The sequence below is a fragment of the Lethenteron reissneri genome, chromosome 2, assembly GCF_015708825.2.
Source record: "Lethenteron reissneri isolate LAM-NWPU_2019-01 chromosome 2, ASM1570882v1, whole genome shotgun sequence".
Lineage (NCBI taxonomy): Eukaryota > Metazoa > Chordata > Hyperoartia > Petromyzontiformes > Petromyzontidae > Lethenteron > Lethenteron reissneri.
Genome location: NC_083780.1, coordinates 13966430 through 13985627, shown reverse-complemented (window position 1 = coordinate 13985627; position 19198 = coordinate 13966430). Strand labels below are relative to the sequence as shown.

Here is a 19198-nt window from a genome sequence, read left to right as displayed (position 1 = left end):
GGCGGTGTGGCGCGGCGCGGCGCGCGAGTTGGTGCGCGCCGTGCGGGCGCGGGGACTGCTCGTGCTGGAGCTGCCGCCCGTGTCCACGCCCCACGACAACCACGACAGCCACGACAGCCACGGCAGTGACGGCGGCAGCCACGACAGCCACGACCGAGCGCTCTCCATGGCGTCGCGCTTCGGCGCTCGCGGTGAGCGCTGCTGCGTCCCCGCGCGCGGGGCCTGACGGATGTTAACTCCCTCGCCCGGTATGCAAGAGGTCTTTGGGTTTAGATCCCGACCCTTGACCCCTGTTGTACATTTGGATTTGTATGTATGTGTATGTATGTACGTGTGTACGTATGTATGTGTGTATGTATGTGTGTGTATGTATGTATGTGTGTATGTGTGTTTGTGTGTGTATGTATGTGTGTATGTATGTGTGCATGTATGTATGTGTGTATGTATGTGTGTATGTATGTGTGCATGTATGTATGTGTGTATGTATGTGTGTATGTACGTGTGTATGTACGTATGTGTGTATGTATGTGTGTGCCTGGCACAAGCGTCGTGGTGACGTCACCACCACTTAGTGGCGAATGGCGGTTGTTGTTGTGTGTATGTATGTATGTGTGTATGTATGTGTGTGTGTTGAACAGCACAGATGCCATATTTTCTGTCCGTCTGCTACAGCAGAGGTGTAGGAAATTCCAACAAGACCTACATCTCTACTTTATTGACCTGGTCAAGGCCTATGATACCATCAGTAGGCCTGGGCTCTGGGTTGTTCTTCGTGCTTTCAGAGTCCCTGACCCTCTGCTCACGATCATTAAGGACCTTCATGATGGTGAGCGGGCCCGGGTAAAACTACGTGGCCGGGAGTCAAAGCCATTCCCTGTACACCTTGGGGTGCGACAGGGATGTCCTCTGGCTCCCACATTATTTAACATCTATTTTGACCACGTAGTTCGTGAAGCCTTCAATAACTGTCCAGGGGAATTTCCATTTGATACAGATATAATGGGAGGTCAAGGGATGGCTCCCTATTGGTCAACCACGTTATGTATTTTGATTTAAAGCTTTCGTGACTGCAGGGATTCATCTTCTTGGTTCTTTCGGTAAAGTCACGTAGAAGGGAAGTAATAAAATAATAAAAATAAAACATAATAAAATTATTCTCACGACGTTTCGGCCACAACGCAAGCAGCCGTCCTCAGGTGAAAACCAGGTCCGTTGAGGCGACAGAGTCTGAATGAAACAGCACACGAGCTTGGAGCATATATATAAGCTGGGCGCCTTGACAAAGGAATTTGCATATCAAATTCCTCTTGATATGCAAATTCCTTTGTCAAGGCGCCCAGCTTATATATATGCTCCAAGCTCGTGTGCTGTTTTATTCAGACTCTGTCGCCTCGACGGACCTGGTTTTCACCTGAGGACGGCTGCTTGCGTTGTGGCCGAAACGTCGTGAGAAAAATTTTATTATGTTTTATTTTTATTATTTTATTATTTCCCTTCTACGTGACTTTACCGAAAGAACCAAGAACACGTTATGTATGCCGATGATTTGGTAATAGCTGCTCATTCAGAGGAGGAGTTGGAGACGCTGTTGCTGAAACTGGAGCGTGCCACTAAGAGGTGGGGCCTTACCATCAGCCCAACCAAAAACACATTCCTGCGGAGGGAACTGGTAGGAACGTTGGGTTACTCGGTCAATGGCCAGGGTCAACGGCGGCGTGGTGTATTCCGCAAATATGCCCGACTGTGAGGGCGGGCACAAGCCGGCGTGAGTAGGTGAAACGTTGAGTTTTATAAGGGCACCACGGGGTGACCAACCCCTCCCCACCCAGCCCCACCCCTCCCACCCCCCACCCAGCCCCACCCTCCCCACCCAGCCCCTCCCTACCCTCCCCTCCCCACCCAGCACCTCCCTCCCCACCCAGCCCCTCCCTGCACGATGGACGGACGGACACAATAATCCCCTGTGGGCTGGTGTAACCAGGAAGTTCCTACCAGTACAGTACTAAGCACTTGCCTGGGTATTTTGTACCATCGGACACTCCACCCCCACAACTCCCAATCGGTGATGGGGCAGTTGTGGAGAGAGTGGAGAGTTTCCCATACATGGGCAGTGTGCTCATGACCGGCTCCGGTTTAACAGCAGAGCTCTCACTCCGAATCAGTCGAGCGGCAATATCTTTTCATCGGTTACGTAACGCTGTGTGGAAGCTACCTGGTCTGTCGCTCCGCACTAAGCTTCAAGTCTTCTGGGCCACAGTCATTCCCTCCCTTCTCTACGCTTGCGAAACGTGGACCCCCCTAATGGAGCATCTTCACCGGTTGGAAACATTTAGGCTGGCCTGCCTACGATCCATCCTGGGTTTAACCAGGCTGGATTGTGTGAGGAGCTCACAAATCCTTGAAAGATATGGGCAAGGTTCCATCGGTGAGCTCCTCCAGCAGGCAAGGCTGCATTGGCTGGGTCATGTAGCCCGCATGCCCAGCCACCACATGCCTAAACAGCTTTTAAAATATGGAGTATAAACAGCTTTTTTTCGGCCGGATCGAGGGGCTAAACGGGCGCGGCACGGGCTAGAGAAGAGATGGAGTGATGTGGTACAGGAGGACGTGGAGCTGAGTGGACTTGCCGATGACTGGTACCAGCGATGTCAAGATCGGCCTCTGTGGAGGAGGCTCGTGAAGGACGCTACTGGCAGTTGGAGGCAGTTCAGCATATGGGATGTTTGGCCAATGGCGATTACATCGCGCGCGTGTTTGTGTTTACCTATGCCCGAGCCTCAAACGAGTACCTGGCGCGGTGTGTGTAAATCATCAGCACCGGGGAGACAAAGGCGGCCAGGCGTGGTGCTGGCCACCCACCCCCACACCGTGTGCCGTGCCACTCGCCAACAGACAATGCTCCAAACAAGCCCCTGTCGAAGGCTACACGGGTGATCTGTGTCTGTGCGCGCAGCCGTGGTGACCTGCATGCCGTCCGCGCTCATGGGCGGGCGCCCGCACGCCGCTCTCCTGCGGAGCGCCGCGCGTCTCGGTCTCGCCTCGGACCTTGCCTTCATCCCCTACGACGCCATGCTGTACGCGCTGCCCTGGGGGCAGCCCGGACAGGTGGGCAGCCCCGGCACTCGCGGCCCCGGGGGGGGGGGGGGGGGGGGGGGCACGGCTCGCGGGCCAGAAGCGACAACCTGAATTATTCAAATCACACAGCCCGTGACGCCATCTCACCCAGCCAGTGACTCCATCTCACCCAGCCCATGACTCCATCTCACCCAGCCCATGACTCCATCTCACCCAGCCCATGACTCCATCTCACCCAGCCCATGACTCCATCTCACCCAGCCCATGACTCCATCTCACCCAGCCCGTGATTCCATCTCACCCAGCCCGTGACGCCATCTCGCCCAGCCTGTGACGCCATCTTACGTGACTCCATCTCACCCAGCCCGTGACTCCATCTCACCCAGCCCGTGGCTCCATCTCACCCAGCCCATGACTCCATCTCACCCAGCCCATGACTCCATCTCACCCAGCCCATGACTCCATCTCACCCAGCCCGTGACTCCATCTCACCCAGCCCGTGGCTCCATCTCACCCAGCCCATGACTCCATCTCACCCAGCCCATGACTCCATCTCACCCAGCCCATGACTCCATCTCACCCAGCCCATGACTCCATCTCACCCAGCCCATGACTCCATCTCACCCAGCCCATGACTCCATCTCACCCAGCCCGTGGCTCCATCTCACCCAGCCCATGACTCCATCTCACCCAGCCCATGACTCCATCTCAATTGACCGATGACTCCATCTCATACGACCTGTGATAGTGGTGAGTGGTGGGTGGTGAGTGGTTAGTGGTGGGTGGTGAGTGAGTGGTGAGTGGTGGGTGGTGAGTGAGTAGTGATTGATGAGTGAGTGTTAAGGGTGGTGATTGAGTCGTGAGTGGTGAGTAAGGGTGGGGAGTGAGTAGTGAGGGTCGTGAGTGAGTGGTGAGTGAGTGGTGAGTGAGTGTTGAGGGTGAGAGAGTGGTGAGTGAGGGGTGAGTGAGTGGTGAGTGGTGAGTGAGTGAGTGGTGAGTGATTGGTGAGTGGTGAGTGAGTGATGAGTGAGTGAGTGGTGAGTGAGTGGTAAGTGAGAGTGGTGAGTGAGGGTGGTGAGTGAGTGGTGAGTAAGTGTGGTGAGTGAGTGAGTGGTGAGTGAGGGTGGTGAGTGAGGGTGGTGAGGGAGTGGTGAGTAAGGGTGGTGAATGAGTGGTGAGTGAATGGTGAGTGAGGGTGGTGAGTGAGTGTTGAGGGTGGTGAGTAAGTGGTGAGTGATGGTGGTGAGTGGTGAGTGAGGGTGGTGAGTGAGTGGTGAGGGTGGTGAGTGAGTGGTGAGTGAGGGTGGTGAGTGAGTGGTGAGTGAGAGTGGTGAGTGAGTGGTGAGTGATTGGTGAGGGTGGTGAGTGAGTGGTGAGTGAGGGTGGTGAGTGAGTAGTGAGTGTGGTGAGTGAGTGGTGAGTGAGTGGTGAGTGAGTGAGTGGTGAGTGAGTGGTGAGTGAGTGGTGAGTGAGTGAGTGGTGAGTGAGTGGTGAGTGAGTGAGTGAGTGGTGAGTGAGTGATTGAGTGGTGAGTGAGTGGTGAGTGAGAGTGGTGAGTGGTGAGTGAGTGGTGAGTGAGTGAGTGAGTGATTGGTGAGTGAGTGGTGAGTGAGTGGTGAGTGAGTGGTGAGTGAGTGAGTGGTGAGTGAGTGGTGAGTGAGTGAGTGGTGAGTGAGGGAGTGGTGAGTGAGTGAGTGAGGGTGAGTGAGTGAGTGGAGTGAGGTGGTGAGTGAAGTGGTGAGTGAGTGGTGAGTGAGTGGTGAGTGAGTGGTGAGTGGAGGTGAGTGGTGAGTGAGTGGTGAGTGAGTGGTGAGTGAGTGAGTGGTGGAGTGAGGTGGTGAGTGAGTGAGTGGTGAGTGAGTGGTGAGTGAGTGGTGAGTGAGTGAGTGAGTGGTGAGTGAGTGGTGAGTGAGTGGTGAGTGAGTGAGTGGTGAGTGAGTGGTGAGTGAGTGAGTGGTGAGTGAGTGAGTGAGGTGAGTGAGTGAGTTGTGAGTGAGAGTGGTGAGTGAGAGTGGTGAGTGAGTGAGTGGTGGGAGTGGAGTGGTGAGTGAGTGGTGAATGTGAGTGGTGAGTGAGTGGTGAGTGAGTGAGTGGTGAGTGAGTGGTGAGTGAGGGTGAGTGAGTGAGTGAGTGGTGAGTGAGTGGTGAGTGAGTGGGTGGTGAGTGAGTGGTGAGTGAGTGGTGAGTGAGTGAGTGAGTGATTGGTGAGTGAGTGGTGAGTGAGTGAGTGAGTGGTGAGTGAGTGGTGAGTGAGTGAGTGAGTGGTGAGTGAGTGGTGAGTGAGAGTGGTGAGTGAGTGAGTGAGTGAGTGGTGAGTGAGTGGTGAGTGAGTGGTGAGTGAGTGAGTGTGAGTGAGTGGTGAGTGAGTGGTGAGTGAGAGTGGTGAGTGAGTGAGGTGAGTGGTGAGTGAGTGAGTGAGTGGTGAGTGAGTGTGAGTGAGAGTGGTGATGAGTGTGAGTGGTGAGTGAGTGGAGTGAGTGGTGAGTGAGTGAGTGGTGGTGAGTGAGTGGTGAGTGAAGTGGTGAGTGGAGTGGTGAGTGAGTGAGTGAGTGGTGAGTGAGTGAGGTTGAAGTGATAGGTGAGTGAGTGAGTGAGTGGTGAGTGAGTGGTGAGTGAGTGGTGAGTGAGAGTGGGAGTGAGTGAGTGTGAGTGAGTGAGTGAGTGGTGAGTGAGTGGTGAGTGAGTGGTGAGTGAGTGGTGAGTGAGTGAGTGAGTGGTGAGTGAGTTGGTGAGTGATTGGTGAGTGGAGTGGTGAGTGAGTGAGTGAGTGGTGAGTGAGGGTGAGTGAGTGAGTGAGTGGTGAGTGAGTGGTGAGTGAGTAGTGGGTGAGTGAGTGTAGGGTGGTGAGTGAGAGTGGTGAGGTGAGTGAGTGGTGAGTGAGTGAGTGGTGAGTGAGTGTGAGTGAGTTAGAGTGAGTGTGAGTGAGTGGTGAGTGAGTGGTGAGTGAGAGTGGTGAGTGAGTGAGTGGTGAGTGAGTGGTGAGTGAGTGGTGAGTGAGTGAGTGGTGAGTGAGTGGTGAGTGAGTGGTGAGTGAGTGAGTGGTGAGTGAGTGAGTGATTGGTGAGTGAGAGTGGTGAGTGATTGGTAGGAGTGGTGAGTGAGTGGTGAGTGAGTGAGTGGTGATGAGTGGTGAGTGATGTGAGTGAGTGAGTGGTGAGTGAGTGAGTGAGTGATTGGTGAGTGAGAGTGGTGACTGATTGGTGAGTGAGTGGTGAGTGAGTGGTGAGTGAGTGGTGAGTGAGTGGTGAGTGGTGAGTGAGTGGTGAGTGAGTGGTGAGTGAGTGATGTGAGTGATGGTGAGTGAGTGGTGAGTGATGAGTGGTGAGTGAGTGTGAGTGAGTGGTGAGTGAGTGAGTGGTGAGTGAGTGGTGAGTGAGAGTTGAGTGGTGAGTGAGTGGTGAGTGAGTGAGTGGTGAGTGGTGGTGAGTGGTGAGTTAGTGGTGAGTGAGTGAGTGGTGGTGAGTGGTGAGTGAGTGAGTGATTGGTGAGTGATGGTGAGTGAGTGAGTGGTGAGTGAGTGGTGAGTGAGTGGTGAGTGAGTGGTGAGTGAGTGAGTGGTGAGTGAGTGGTGAGTGAGTGGTGAGTGAGTGAGTGGTGAGTGAGTGAGTGAGTGGTGAGTGAGTGGTGAGTGAGTGGTGGTGAGTGAGTGGTGAGTGAGTGGTGAGTGAGTGGTGAGTGAGTGAGTGGTGAGTGAGTGGTGAGTGAGTGAGTGAGTGGTGAGTGAGTGGTGAGTGAGTGGTGAGTGAGTGGTGAGTGAGTGAGTGGCGAGTGAGTGGGAGTGAGTGGTGAGTGGTGAGTGAGTGAGTGGTGAGTGAGTGGTGAGTGAGTGGTGAGTGAGTGAGTGAGTGGTGAGTGAGTGGTGAGTGAGTGGTGAGTAGTGAGTGGTGAGTGAGTGTGAGTGAGTGAGTGGCGAGTGAGTGGTGAGTGAGTGGTGAGTGAGTGGTGAGTGAGTGAGTGGTGAGTGAGTGGTGAGTGAGTGAGTGATTGGTGAGTGAGTGGTGAGTGAGTGAGTGGTGGTGAGTGGTGTGAGTGGTGAGTGAGTGAGTGGTGAGTGAGTGGTGAGTGAGTGAGTGGTGAGTGAGTGGTGAGTGAGTGGTGAGTGAGTGAGTGAGTGGTGATGAGTGGTGAGTGAGTGGTGAGTGAGTGAGTGAGTGGTGAGTGAGTGGTGAGTGAGTGGTGAGTGTGGAGTGGTGAGTGAGTTTGAGTGAGTGAGTGGTGAGTGAGTGAGTGGTGAGTGAGTGGTGAGTGAGTGAGTGGTGAGTGAGATTGGTGAGTGAGTGAGTGGTGAGTGAGTGGTGAGTGAGTGAGTGGTGAGTGAGTGAGTGGTGAGTGAGTGGTGAGTGAGGGTGGTAAGTGAGTGGTGAGTGAGTGGTGAGTAAGGGTGGTGAGTGAGTGGTGAGGGAGTGGTTAGTGAGTGAGTGAGTGGTGAGTGAGTGATTGGTGAGTGAGTGGTGAGTGAGTGAGTGGTGAGTGAGTGGTGAGTGTGTCTCTCAGGCGGACTCAGGCCCGGTGCCGGCTCTGGCCGATGACCCGGCGCTGCGGCGCGCCTACGCCGGGGTCGTGACCGTGACCCGCGCCCTGACCCCTGACCTCCGTGACGCGGCGCAACTCCAGCCCAAGCAGGTGAGGCCAGCAACGTCATCATCATCACTGTCGTTATGATCGTAATCAATGTGAGCATCATCAATATCATGATCCTAATCATCATCATCACCATCACTGTCATCATGATCCTAATCAACGGCATCATCATCATCACTTTCATCATGATCGTAATCAACGTCATCATCATCAATGTCATCATGATCCTAATCAACGTCATCATTATCTCTGTCCTTTCTTGCTGCGACGCTTCCTCCTCTGCCCTCCCATCCCCGTCCCGTCTCCATCCCCGCCCCGTCCGCCTTCCTCAACCCCACCACCACCGCCGCCGCCGCCACCACCACCACCACCACCGCCGCCACCACCACCACCACCGCTGCCATCACCACCACCACCGCCGCCGCCGCCACCACCACCACCACCGCCGCCACCACCACCACTGCCGCCACCACCACCACCGCCGCCGCCACCACCACCGCCGCCACCACCACCACCGCCGCCGCCACCACCGCCGCCGCCACCACCGCCGCCACCACCACCACCACCGCCGCCACCACCACCACCGCCGCCACCACCACCACCACCACCGCCACCACCACCACCACTACCACCATGACCACCACCCCCGCCGTCCCGCCCGCAGGCCTCGCCGCTCTTCGGCACCGTCTACGCCTCGGTGCTGCAGGTGGCGCGTGGCCTCGCCAGGACGCGTGCGCACCGCGGGTGGATCTCGGGCGCCAATGTGGCGCTCGGCGCCCGCCACGAGCGCGACGGCGCCGCGGCCGCCGGCAACGCCAGCTACGTGGTGCTGGTGGCCGACGGGCGCTCGGCCCGCCTGCGCGCGGCCCTCGCCGTGCTCCCGTGGGGCCACGCGGCCGGGGGGCGGCGGCCGCGACGGCGGCTGACGGTGGCGCCCGCCCCGGGAGGCGCCGCGGTCGCCGTGTCGCCCGGCACCGACCCCTACTGCTGGTTCGACGAGGAGTTTGGCTGCTCCGGGGGTGAGGAGGATGAGGGTGGTGGTGGGGAGGAGGGTAGTGGGGAGGAGGGTAGTGGGGAGGAGGGTCGTGGGGGTGAGGATGGGGGGGGAGGATAAGGATGAGGGTGGGGATGATGGTGGGGATGATGAGGGTGGGGATGATGATGGGGATGATGATGAGGGTGGGGATGATGATGGGGATGATGATGGGGATGAGAGTGAGGATGACAGTGAGGATGATGGGGATGAGGATGATGATGGGGATGATGATGGGGATGATGATGGGGATGATGATGGGGATGAGGGTGAGGATGATGATGGGGATGAGAGTGAGGATGACAGTGGGGATGATGATGGGGATGAGGATGAGGGTGGGGAGGATGATGGGGATGATGATGGGGATGATGATGGGGATGATGATGGGGATGAGGGTGAGGATGATGATGGGGATGAGAGTGAGGATGACAGTGGGGATGATGATGGGGATGATGATGGGGATGACAATAATGATGGGGATGAGGGCTTATCATGTGGAAATGTAGATCATTATAGCGGCCACGTTTCTAAATGTGGAGGGAACAACCAGAGGACCCGGAGACGAATTCACGCGACCACAGGGCGAGAGAGAGACGCGCAAACTCCAAATACACAGCAGCAGGCGTCAGGGTCGGGATCCACCCCACGACCTCCTGTAGACCGGGCGAGGTAGTTAACATCTCACCACGATCGCTGTGGCCGTGATTGCTCTGCGTGCTGCAGGAATGGATCTGCCGTACTTGCTGTCGGTGTTGTTGATCATCACGGGCGGCCTCAGCGGAATCACTGGACTCGCCGTGCTCCTCAGGTACTGGGGAAGGGGGGGGTGCGGTGGGGGGGGGCGCTTGGGGGAGAGGGGGCGTCTGCTGTAGGATGTCTGTGATTGAGAGGAACCCTTTACTTCAGCTGAGATTAGAACGTCTCGCAGCGACAGTGGCGGCAGCCGCCACTCCGTGACTCATGTAGCCACAGAGCTGTTGGCGGAGTCACCAAGAGCTCTCGCATTCTCTCTGTCTCTCTCGCTATCTCTCTGTCTCTCTCTATCTCTGTCTATCTCTCTCTGTCTCTCTCTCTATCTCTTCTATCCAACGAACGCGTCCCCGCTTGGACCGTGTTTTCCCCTCCAGGCGGCGGCTGCAGCAGCAGTTGGACCACAGCCACAACAAGCTGATCCTCACCCTGGAGCACCTCGTCTTCATCCTGCCGCAGCTCAGCCGCAAGGTGCGGACGTCCCGGTGCTCCGTAGGGGGGGGGGGAGGAGGTTGTGGTCGTGATGGAGCCACCCACCACCCTGCCCGGTTAGGGCGCAGCGAGAGGCGAGACGCGGTGGCTAGGAGATGTTGACTGCCTCCTCTGGTATACGGGAGGTCGTGGGTTCGATCCGGTGGCTAGGAGATGTTGACTGCCTCCTCTGGTATACGGGAGGTCGTGGGTTCGATCCAGTGGCTAGGAGATGTTGACTGCCTCCTCTGGTATACGGGAGGTCGTGGGTTCGATCCAGTGGCTAGGAGATGTTGACTGCCTCCTCTGGTATACGGGAGGTCGTGGGTTCGATCCGGTGGCTAGGAGATGTTGACTGCCTCCTCTGGTATACGGGAGGTCGTGGGTTCGATCCGGTGGCTAGGAGATGTTGATTGCCTCCTCTGGTATACACGAGGTCATGGGTTCGATCCGGACCTGGTGCGGTGTGGTGAGCGGTGTGGTGAGCGGTGCCCTGTGCGGTGTGGGGTGCGCGGTGCAGTTTATGGACGAGAGCCGCGTGAGCCAGATGAACCGCAGCGTGTCGGAGGCGAACAGCGCCGCCCACGCCGCACGCAACTCCTTGTCGGGGCGCAGCCTCCACACGGCGTCGCCGGAGACAACCAACATCGCCGTCTACGAGGTGAGACACGGGGACGCGGACAAACACGGGGAGACACGGGGGCATGGGGACAATGAGATACGGGAGGACACGGAGACACCGGGGCCACACGGAGAGACATGGGACATAGAGATACGGGGGGTGGGACACGGAGATACACGGGGGCATGGGGACACGGAGATATGGGGAGGGGGGGGGGGCATGGGGAGACACGGAGACGTTGGGACACGGATATACCGGGGGGATTCAGGGAGACACGGAGATACGGGGGAGACACGGGAACACGAGGGGGGGGGGGGAGGAGGATACTGGGACATGGGGATGCAGCGAGCCGTGGGGGCATGGGGACATGGAAATGTGGGTACAGGGGGACACTGAGATACGGGGAGATGGGGACACGGAGACTCGGGGGCAAAGGGGGAGAATCATGAGGACAAAAATACACGCGGACACAGTGACAAGGGGTTACACGGGGAGACACATAGACACGGGGGGGCAGGGGAAGTATGGGGGGACACGGGTTTGACACAGGAAGATACGGGGACACCACGGAGACTCGGGGGTCATGCGGACACGGAGAGATGAGGACAGACGCAGGGAGGCGCGTAGGGACACCGCGGAGATGCGTCGTGGCGTCTGCGCGTGCGTCTGTGAGTGCGTCTGTGCGTGTGTCTGTGAGTGCGTCTGTGAGTGCGTCTATGCGTGCGTCTGTGCGTGCGTCTATGCGTGCGTCTGTGAGTGCGTCTATGCGTGCGTCTATGCGTGCGTCTGTGAGTGCGTCTGTGCGTGCGTCTGTGCGTGCGTCTGTGAGTGCGTCTGTGCGTGCGTCTATGCGTGCGTCTGTGAGTGCGTCTATGCGTGCGTCTGTGCGTGCGTCTGTGCGTGCGTCTGCAGGGCGACTGGGTTTGGCTCAAGCGGCTTCCGAGCGGCATCTTTGGCGACTTCAAGCCCCGCGTGCGCTCCACGTTCCGCAAGGTGCGCCGCTGACACAGCGGCCCCGGAGGTTCGCGGTTCGAATCCGGCAGGCCGCCCTGGGTTAATACGCCGCCGTGGGGCGCCGCGTTGGCGAGATGTTAACGATCTCACCTTGTATACAGGAGGTCGTGGGCTCGATCCTGTCCCTGACGCCTGCTGTATATGTGGTGTTTGCGTGTCTCTATCTGTCTCCCCGTCGTAGCGTGGAGTTTTCTCCGGGTCCTCTGGGTTTTTCTCTCCACGTTTATGAACAACATCACACGTTTAGAGTATTTGGCTGCTTACACATCCCCACGTGATGACGAAGAGCCACTTCGTTGAGCTATCATTTGTGGCCAGGTCGCTTCTGAGAAAGAGCTGCATAGCTCAGAGGGCTTTACCTGGTAAAATAAAATAAAAAATAGTTGAGTTGAGTTTAATCCTGCGACGAACGTCAAAGATCCCCGTGACGTCGTTCGCAAGAGCAGAGCCGTCGCGCCCCAGAGACGCGCTTCGAGAAACGTCGCCGCGAGCGCCTCTCGACTGGAACCCCGCGCCCACCCTCCCCCCGACCCCCCCCCCTGATTGCCGCGAGACGACCGCACGCTGCGTCCGTGAAACGCAAGCGATGGCCGTGCGCTCGGAGAAACGCGCTAAAGCAGGGGTCGGCAACCAAAACAACCACAACAACAACAAACAACAACAACACGAATTTGGTAAAACAAAACAAAAAAACACACCCACCGCAATATTTCAGGAGGCGACATATCCCCGAATAGAGAACGAAGCGCGCTCCTCGATGAGGCGCACGCTGCCACGCAGCTGCGGGGTTCCCTCCCGAGTTAAACTAGAAGAGACCATTTTTATTCCGTTCGAATTTCAAGAGGCGCACTGCGGTCCTCAAAGAGGCATCCTGCGGTCGACGGTCGTCGTCGTCGCCGTCGTCACCGTCGCGTCTCGTTGCGTCTCGTCTCGTCACCGTCGCGTGTCGTGTCGTTGTGTCACCATCGCGTCTCGTGTCGTCCAGCTGCGGGAGATGCGCCACGAGAACGTGAACCCGTTCATCGGCGTGTTCGTCGACTGCGGCGTCTGCGCCATCGTGACGGAGCACGGGGCGCGCGGCAGCCTGGAGGACCTGCTGCAGAACCAGGACACCAAACTCGACTGGATGTTCAAGTCCTCGCTCATGACCGACCTCATCAAGGTGACGGCCTCCCTCTCACCCCCACCCGGAGCGTGACCCCGAGCGCGACCCCGAGCGTGACCCCTCGTGACTCCTCGCTATTCGATGCCAGCCGCCGCCGCCGCCGTGGAGGTGTGTGGTGTGGCGACCCACTGGCCACCCGCCCTCCCAGCCTTCATCAGTGCTGCTCGCTAACAGCACTTGCCCCTACAGTCTGTTAAGGCTATACGGGAGATCTTTGTCTTTGTGCGTGTGTGTCCGCGGCAGGGCATGAAGTACCTGCACCACCACGAGCTGGTGCACGGGCGGCTCAAGTCGCGCAACTGCGTGGTGGACGGCCGCTTCGTGCTCAAGGTCACCGACCAGAGCTACTGCGAACTCAGCCAGCTGCTGCAGCTCACAGCGGAGGAGCCCAAGCCCGACGGTGAGGCAGCGCCGCCACCGCCACCAATACCGCCATCACCATCGCCACCGCCGCCACCACCGCCACCACCGCCACCATCTTCACCATCTCCACCGCCGCCACCATCGCCACCACCGCCACCATCGCCACCGCCACCACCGCCATCACCACCACCACCACCGCCACCACCGCCACCACCACCGCCACCACCACTACCACCGCCACTGCCACCATCTTCACCATCTCCACCATCACCACCACCGCCACCATCGCCACCGCCACCACCACCGCCACCGCCACCGCCACCGCCACCACCGCCACCACCACCGCCACCACCGCCACCGCCACCACCACCGCCACCACCACCACCACCGCCACCACCGCCACCATCTTCACCATCTCCACCGCCGCCACCACCGCCATCACCGCCACCACCGCCATCACCGCCACCACCGCCACCACCGCCACCACAAACATCACCGCCGCCACCACCGCCACCATCGCCACCATCCCCAACACCGTCACCACCACCGCCACCACCGCCACCACCGCCATCACCGACATCACCCTCATCATAATTCATAATCATCATCGCCGTCAACATCATCATCGACATCATCAACATCAACACCACCACCGTCACCACCACCACCGTCACCACCACCACCGTCACCACCACCACCACCGTCACCACGGTGACTCGATTGCGGCCGCCCCTCAGAGCTGCTGTGGACGGCCCCGGAGCTGCTGCGCGACGCGGTGGCGGCGCGGCGCGGCACCTTCAAGGGGGACATCTTCAGCTTCTCCATCATCGTGCAGGAGGTGATCATGCGCAGCACCCCCTACTGCATGCTGGAGCTGTCCACGGAAGGTGGGTCCCGCGCGACATCATCGGGTCACGAAACCCCAGGGCCATGGGGTTGCGGGTCAAAGGTCAGCCAGGGTCATGGGTACCCTGGGGCCCCGAAGTGACGGGGGTTATGAGTCACAGGTCTCCGGGAAGTCATTGAGTCACGAGGCCCTGAGTTTAAGGGTCTCCAGGGTCGTGGGGTTAAGGGTCACAGGTCCCCCGTGGTCACGGGTCACGAGTAACCGCGGCCATGCATCCCTGGGGGGTTGCGGCAGGGGGGCGGTCAGGGTTCATCTTCACGATCATCGTCGTCATCATCATCATCGTCGTCGTCATCGTCGTTGTTGTCGTCGTCGTCATCGTCGTCGTCATCATTATCGTCGTCGTCATCGTCGTCATCATCATCATCGTCATGATCATCGTCGTCATCATCATCGTCATCATCGTCGTCATCATCGTTGTCGTCGTCATGATCATCGTCGTCATCATCATCGTCATCATCGTCGTTATCATCATCATCGTCGTCGTCGTCGTCACCGTTGCCGTTGGCCACGTGCCGCGTGACTTGCTGTGACGCGCGCAGAGATCATCCTCAAGGTGAAGCGGCCGCCCCCGCTGTGCCGCCCGAACGTGTCGGCCGACCACGCCCCGCTCGAGTGCATCCAGATGATGAAGGCCTGCTGGCAGGAGATGCCCGAGCGCAGGCCGACCTTCGACGAGGTCTTCGACCAGGTGGGGCCGGGGCGACGCCCGCGACGTCCCCACGCTCCTCACCCTCACGACGTCCCCACGCTCCCCACGCTCCCCACGGTGGCGACGTCTCACACTCCCCGGCTGGCGACTTTGCTAATCTTCAGAAGCGACCTGGCTGCGAGTGATGGCTCAACGAAGTGGCTCATCACGTGGTGGCATTTGTCAAAGTGACGACGCATCTGCGAAACGACGTAAAAAGAGGAGGGGGGGGGGGGAGACGTAAATGTGGGTACGAGTCTACTAAGAACTCATTTCCCCCCCACCGCCCTCTCTGACTTATACAAACCCCTTAACTCCGGCATCTCTCACACTTCAGTAAAAAAAAAAATCCTGCTGTGGTTGTCACACCTGATGACGATTGCTCGTGTTGCAATCGAAACGTCGTGATTTATTTCAATTTTTTTTCACCTACGTGACTTTACCGAAAGAACCCAAAGAGTATGGATCCTAGCAGTCACGAAAACTTCAAATCTAGAATGTACTAATAGCCCCACGTGACCGCCGCCGTTACGTGACAAGTGGTGCGTACTCCCCCCGCCACCCCCCGAGATGTTCCCCTGAGACGGGAGTGGGGCGCTTGGGGAGCGCCCTGCTAGGGGCCGGGACGTCGTGTTCCGCCCACACCTCCGACAGGCGCGCTTGGCTAGGTACGGTGCAAAAGAAGTTCGACGTGCGTGCGCACGTTTCACATGCCCCGCGCGTTGCCCTCCGCAGTTCAAGAACATCAACAAGGGCCGCAAGACGAACATCATCGACTCGATGCTGCGGATGCTGGAGCAGTACTCGAGCAACCTGGAGGACCTGATCCGCGAGCGCACCGAGGAGCTCGAGGTGGAGAAGCAGAAGACGGACAAGCTGCTCACGCAGATGCTGCCCCCGTGAGCGGCACACACACAGAGACACACACACACAGTGACACACACAGTGACACACACGGAGACACACACAGTGACACACACACACAGTGACACACACACACACAGTGACACACACACACACAGTGACACACACAGTGACACACACACAGTGACACACACAGAGACACACACGGAGACACACACGGAGACACACACAGTGACACACACACACAGAGACACACACAGAGACACACACAGAGACACACACAGAGACACACACGGAGACACACGCACACAGTGACACACACACAGTGACACACACACACAGTGACACACACACACAGTGACACACACACACACAGTGACACACACACACTGATACACACACACACACAGTGACACACACAGTGACACACAGTGACACACACAGTGTGGTGTGGTGGTGAGGTGTGGTGGTGAGGTGTGGCATGGTGGTGAGGTGAGGCGGGGTGGTAAGGTGTGGTGTGGTGGTGATGCGGGGTGGTGAGGTGAGGCACGGTGTTGAGGCGTTTGCAGCTCGGATTGGACCCCAGGACCTCAGTGGTGCCGGCTCACACGATCCCTGACCCTGCACCATGCCGCCTCCTCCATTCTACCGCGTCTCCCTCTCCCTTCCCCTGTCTCTCCCTCCTGTCTCTCCCCCTCTCTCCCCCCCTCTCTCCCCTCACCTCTTTCTCCCCAGCTCCGTGGCGGAGTCCCTGAAGAAGGGCACGCCCGTGGAGCCGGAGCACTTCGACGAGGTGACCATCTACTTCAGCGACATCGTCGGCTTCACCACCATCTCGGCGATGAGCGACCCCATCGAGGTGGTCGACCTGCTCAACGACCTCTACACACTCTTCGACGCCATCATCGGCTCCCACGACGTCTACAAGGTCTGCGCCCGTGTGTCTCTGTGTGTGTGTCTGTGTGTGTCTGTGTGTCTCTGTGTGTCTCTGTGTGTGTCTTTGTGTGTGTCTCTGTGTGTGTCTCTGTGTGTGTCTCTGTGTGTGTCTCTGTGTCTCTGTGTGTCTCTGTGTGTGTCTGTGTGTGTCTCTGTGTGTGTCTCTGTGTGTGTCTGTGTGTGTCTCTCTGTGTGTCTGCGTGTCTTTGTGTGTCTCTGTGTGTCTGTGTGTGTCTCTGTGTCTCTGTGTGTCTCTGTGTGTCTCTGTGTGTGTCTCTGTGTGTCTCTCTGTGTGTTTCTGTGTGTGTCTCTGTGTGTATCTCTGTGTGTCTCTGTGTGTCTGCGTGTCTTTGTGTGTCTCTGTGTGTCTGTGTGTGTCTCTGTGTGTCTCTGTGTGTCTCTGTGTGTGCCTATGTGTGTCTCTGTGTCTCTGTGTGTCTCTGTGTGTGTCTCTGTGTGTGTCTCTGTGTGTGTCTGTGTGTCTCTGTGTGTGTGTCTGTGTGTGTCTCTCTGTGTGTCTGCGTGTCTTTGTGTGTCTCTGTGTGTCTGTGTGTGTCTCTGTGTCTCTGTGTCTCTGTGTGTCTCTGTGTGTGTCTCTGTGTGTCTCTCTGTTTGTCTCTGTGTGTGTCTCTGTGTGTGTCCTCTGTGTGTCTCTGTGTGTCTGCGTGTCTTTGTGTGTCTCTGTGTGTCTGTGTGTGTCTCTGTGTCTCTGTGTGTCTCTGTGTGTCTCTGTGTGTGCCTATGTGTGTCTCTGTGTGTCTCGGGCTGCATTGCGTAGTTATGATATCCATCGGGGTCTGTGCCTATGTATGTGTTTTGAACTTCTTTCGCACTGTACGTAGCCAACCCCCAGCACCATCACAACCCTAACCACCATAACAACCCCCGCCACCACCAGCAGCACCCCACTGCCACAACCACCATAACTCCGTCTACCACAACAATACCTCCACTACCACCACCACCACCAATGCCACCACCGCTACCGTCATCATCATCATCGCGACCAATGCCACCTTCACCACCGCAATGATCGCCACCGACAACCTCGCCACGAGCACCGCCCTACCACCTCTGGCACCAACACCTCCGTCGCCGATGTCTTCATCGCTACCCATTCCACCTTCACCACAATCACCACCTCCAGTGGGGGGGGGGGGGGTGGCACGTGCCCCCCCAATGATCCGATCGAAATCCCTAATTTAGATCGGATCATTGGTGTTTATTAGTAATACATCGGCATTTTGCGACCCCCACTGCCACTGTGTAGCATATTCTCATGTGCCAGGGACTCTATGAGATAAGACAATAGTCTGAGTCCATAATTGGCAATAAGTAATGGCAAAGCGGTTATAAGTGACTCACAGAATTGTGCGCAGTTGCGTAAACAGTACACGACTTCCCTGAAGGCATTCACCTTCAGCGAGCGCGATGCCGATCACACGACGCGGTTCGAATTCGATCCTCGATCGATGGCTGCGCCATCGCCGCACACGCGTCGAATAAAAGCAAGGGACAACTCCTCACTTACTAACAACTCCTCACTTACTAAACAACTCCTTACTTACTAACAACTCTTCACTTACTAACAACTCCTTACTTACTAACAACTCCTTACTAACAACTCCTCACCTACAACAACTCCTTACTCACTAACAACTCCTTACTAACAACTCCTTACTTACTAAACGCTCCTTACTTACTAACAACTCCTCTATCAGTTTCTCATTGCTGGAGGGGTTGCCCCCTCCCTACCTGAAAATCCTGGCGCCGCCATTGCCTCCAGCCGCCTCCCTCTCCGTGGACCTTTGGACCCCCCCCCGCCCCCCCCCCCCCCCCCCCACCAGGTGGAGACGATTGGCGTATGCCTTACATGGTGGCGTCTGGGCTGCCGGCGCGCGGGAACGGCAAACCGGCACGCGGCCGAGATCTCCACAATGTCGCTCGACATCGCTTCAGCGCCGTCGGCTCCTTCAAGCATGCGGCACTGCCTGACGTGCCGGTGCGCATCCGCATCGTGCCTGCACTCCGGTGAAGTCCCGGCCACCACCCACCACCACCAACGCTATCGCCACCACCCTGCACCACCCACCCACCCACCTAACTGCTATATCGCTATGCACCCGGCCAGCCGCCACCACGGACTATCACGCCCCACCGCCACCACACCACTATATCACCGCCACCACCACCACCCCCACTACCGCTATTCGCCCACCACCTGCCACCACCACTATCACCGCCACCACCACTATCACCGCCACCACCACTATCACCACCACCACTATCACCACCACCACCCACTACCGCTATCACCACCACCACCCACTACCGCTGTCACCACCGTGCAGCGCCACCCGGCTCCCACTGCTACCTCCACCGTCACTGCCCGGCACCGCAACCGTCGTGAATGAGAGAGGAATCAAAACTCTGACTTGCCCCAACAGTCTGAGTTAGCTACACGGGGGACCTTCATCTTTCGTGTGTGTGTTGTGTGTGTGATGTGTGTGTGTGTTTTGTGTGTGTGTTTTGTGTGTGTGTTGTATGTGTGTGTGTTGTGTATGTGTGTGTTGTGTGTGTGTGTGTGTGTTGTGTGTTGTATGTGTGTGTGTATGTGTGTGTGTATGTGTGTGTGTTGTGTGTGTGTTGTGTGTGTGTTGTGTGTGTTGTGTGATGTGTGTGTGTTGTATGCGTGTGTGTTTGTTGTGTGGTGTGTTGTGTGTGTT

The 19198-nt window shown here is 57.6% G+C and overlaps 1 protein-coding gene across 1 annotated transcript in view; it reads left to right on the top strand.

The window, feature by feature from the left end:
• The first annotated feature begins 74 nt into the window (after window positions 1–74).
• The window catches only part of LOC133341892 (retinal guanylyl cyclase 1-like), a 25521-nt gene continuing 6397 nt past the window's right edge, over window positions 75–19198 (top strand). The window contains exons 1-15 of the mRNA XM_061550707.1: window positions 75–191; window positions 2954–3105; window positions 7570–7698; window positions 8321–8675; window positions 9413–9497; window positions 9817–9910; window positions 10431–10571; window positions 11445–11525; window positions 12532–12708; window positions 12955–13111; window positions 13812–13961; window positions 14524–14672; window positions 15408–15571; window positions 16272–16464; window positions 18320–18474. Of these exons, the coding sequence (XP_061406691.1) occupies window positions 167–191; window positions 2954–3105; window positions 7570–7698; window positions 8321–8675; window positions 9413–9497; window positions 9817–9910; window positions 10431–10571; window positions 11445–11525; window positions 12532–12708; window positions 12955–13111; window positions 13812–13961; window positions 14524–14672; window positions 15408–15571; window positions 16272–16464; window positions 18320–18474 (2207 nt within the window). The 5' untranslated portion in view covers window positions 75–166. The remainder of the gene's footprint in view (window positions 192–2953; window positions 3106–7569; window positions 7699–8320; window positions 8676–9412; window positions 9498–9816; window positions 9911–10430; window positions 10572–11444; window positions 11526–12531; window positions 12709–12954; window positions 13112–13811; window positions 13962–14523; window positions 14673–15407; window positions 15572–16271; window positions 16465–18319; window positions 18475–19198) is intronic.